Raw genomic sequence first — 3,125 nt, forward strand, 5'->3', positions numbered from 1 at the left:
TAGCTTCGTCCACTGCGTCCAACTAGTCCCCGGCGTCCAAACTGGCGCAGCATAGTTTAAAACCGGCCGGCCAATTGCCTTGTATGTTGCCAGCAACGTTTCTTTGCACCAAGTGCTGCCGGCGAGCGACTTGAGGACCTTGTTGCGGCTCTGTACTGTATTGACAATTGCGGTTGTGTGCGTGGAGTAGGAAAGCAGGCTATCGAAGGTGACCCCTAAGATTTTCGAACGCCAAAATCGAGCAGTCGTCAGCGTATGAGATCAGGGAAACTCCCTCAGGTGGTTGAGGAAGTTTTGAGATGTAGAAGTTAAATAGTAAGGGGGAGAGAACACCACCTTGTGGAACCCCTTGTTTAATCCTTCTTGGTTTCGAGGTTTGATCTCGGAAGATTACTGACGACTGTCGACCACTCAAATAATTCGCCGACCATCGCTTCAGTCCCTGTGGGAGTGAGGAGGCCTCGATGTCTTCTAGTAGCGTGGAATGACAGACGGTGTCAAACGCCTTTGACAAGTCCAGCGCTACTAGGACCGTTCTCTCACAGGGGCGGTTTCGATTTAGGCCACGAGTTATTTGTGTGTTTATGGCGTTAAGTGATGTTATTGTGCTGTGCACTTTACGGAATCCGTGCTGGTGCTTAGTTGGGGTCAGGTGGCAGAAAAGTATGGGAGTAGTAGGGCCTCAAGCATCTTCGCGACCGGGGAAAGGAGCGTTATCGGGCGATAAGAGTCTCTTTTGTTGGGGGGCTTCCCCCGTTTCAGCAGTGGGACCACTCTCCCTGATTTCCACACATCAGGAATGGTGAGAGTGGCCATGGACAGGTTGAGGACCTCCGTTAGGTAAGCTACTCCCTTAGGCCCTAAATGTTTTAGCATCAGCATACAGACTCCGTCGGGTCCAATGGCTTTGGAGGCTTTCGCCTTCCCGATGGCCCCCTTCACTTCACAGCTGGTGAAAACAAGTGGTGCACTGTTTTTTGGCAGCTTGTGCAGCCTCCTGGTCACTCGGCGTTTGGCCCTGTCTACCGAAGGGTGCAGAGTGAATTGCTTACTAAAGTAGGCTGCGCATTTCTTCGGGTCCGACGAAGCGCGACCTTCGAAAGAGATTTCCACTCTGTCATCACGCTTCGTTAAGTTGGACAGGGACCTCACGGTTGACCAGAGCTTACTCACACCAGATGTGAAGTTACAGGCCCTCAAGTGCTCCTCCCACTTTTTCCGCTTATGCTGATTTACCAGTTGCCGAATCTCCAAATTAAGGTCCCTCAGACGGGGGTCCCCGGGGTCGACCTGGCGTAGGTGTTCACGCTCTTTTGCTAGTACAGCTGCTTCGGCCGGGAAATTTGGGCGGACTTCCGCGATGCGTCCGGACGGAATGAAGCGAGCCGCTGCGGCAGTGACTACCCTGCGGAACTGGCGTTCGCCAGTGTGTATGTTTGTGGGTGTGGGAAGGGCGGCGAAGCTGCTCTCGGTGACTTCCGCGAAACCGTCCCAATCAACTTTGTTGAAGTTGGTGTAGGTTCGGTGGTCCGCGGGAGCAAAGTCGGTGGGCTTATTGATCGAGATGACTATGGGTAGATGGTCTGATGCTAGTGTTAGCAGAGGTCGCCATGAGATGCTATTGATCAAACCAGCGCTAGCAATTTTTAGGTCTGGCGAGCTGCTGCAGCTACCCATAATCCTGGTGGGGGCGTCATCGTTGATGGTGCAGAATGTCGAATCGTCTATCTGCTCAGCCAAAAGGTTTCCCCTACTATCATTGGCCAGGCTTGAGTGCCATAGATCGTGGTGCGCGTTGAAGTCACCTACTACCATTCGGTTTTCACCTCTGAGTAGCGCACCTATGTCAGGGTGATATCCTGCCGGGCAGCAGGTGACAGGGGGTATATAAACGTTGATTTCGAGCTCGACATCGCCTGACCGGACAGCTATGCCCTGACATTCTAGGGTGGTGTCCCTCGGGTCGATGTCTTCTTCGATAAGCCGATACTGCACTGTGTGGTGTAAGATGAACGCTAGTCCGCCACCATTATCTCGCTCGCGATCTTTACGGAGCACATAGTAGGCGGCGCAACCCAATAGAATTGAGTTGCTGTGCAACTTCGTTTCTTGGACCGCAGCTATCAATATGCCATGCCGACCCATAAAGACTACTATCTGCTCAATCTTGCTCTGGAGTCCGTTGCAGTTGAGTTGTAGGAGTTTCGTATGCCTTGGGAGGCTGGTCGCGATACGGGGGGTGAGGGACGAGTGAGGTCTACCTTGGGCCTGTTGCATCTGACGCGCTTGCTGTTGCTGCCTGTTGGTAGGTGGCTGCAATGGGGGCGCTGTTGTCTGCGTCAGTGGCGCTCTGCAGCATGGGGCGCTGTAGTTCGCAGTCCATTCGGTTGGGAGGTTTGCTGCTGCCCAGAGGAGCTTCTCGGAGCCGTGCAGGCTCTTCGGGTGTTGGGTGCGTTGCGCGAGCGGGTAGCCGTGGAGGCTGATTGTGCCGTTTGGCTTGAGTAGCAGGGAGCCACATAGCTTGTGGTCCACTCCCGGTGAGACCTAAGACCAGAGCAGGTTCTTAGGTGACTCCATCCGTTGCATGAGTTGCACCTAACCGAAGTGGAGTTTGGATGGAGTCGATTCTGGCAAACACAGCAGAAATACGTTTCTGGTCCGGGGTTGGGCTCTACGCCCGCCCGGAGAAGAAGGATAATAATAATATCCCAACGGTTTTTACCCTCCATTCCCGCCCATCCGCACGAGGGGCGCAGTCCGCATGACGTACGGAACCAATATTTTAAATTTTTGCGCCGAGTCACGATAGGCAGGAGTTTGTTAAGTGTCGAGATCTAAAACTGTTCAGCTACAGAACTAAATTCATCAGCTGATTTCATGTATTTATGTCAATAATTCACTTATTGAGAGAGGAGAGTATCTCTTTCTTAATGCTGAAAAGCGGATCTGATATATCAAACGTGCTGGAATGAGAGTTAAAATCCTGGCATAAGCAACGGAGTGGGTCGTGCAATTCAAAATTGGTTTTACAAGCTTTCAGAAATATGGGACAAAAGTATCTTGATACGCGTGAGGGAACATTAAAGCTTACATCAGCCAGAAGAGACGGACTTCAAATTGAGCCT

The 3,125-nt window shown here is 52.1% G+C and overlaps 1 protein-coding gene across 1 annotated transcript; it reads right to left on the bottom strand.

Moving 5' to 3' along the window:
• Positions 1-1,218: 1,218 nt before the first annotated feature.
• LOC118753367 lies at positions 1,219-2,518 on the bottom strand (the record flags this gene model as incomplete). Its single annotated transcript, XM_036488243.1, has 3 exons — positions 2,262-2,518; positions 1,324-1,768; positions 1,219-1,290 (listed from the first exon to the last, which is right to left on the bottom strand). Coding segments are annotated over exons 1-3 (774 nt in total), but the record flags the coding sequence as incomplete, so codon positions are not given.
• Between the last annotated feature and the right edge of the window lie 607 nt (positions 2,519-3,125).

The sequence above is a fragment of the Rhagoletis pomonella genome, unplaced genomic scaffold (genome assembly GCF_013731165.1).
Source record: "Rhagoletis pomonella isolate Grant_MI unplaced genomic scaffold, Rhpom_1.0 Rhpom_scaffold_02388, whole genome shotgun sequence".
Classification (NCBI taxonomy): Eukaryota; Metazoa; Arthropoda; class Insecta; order Diptera; family Tephritidae; genus Rhagoletis; species Rhagoletis pomonella.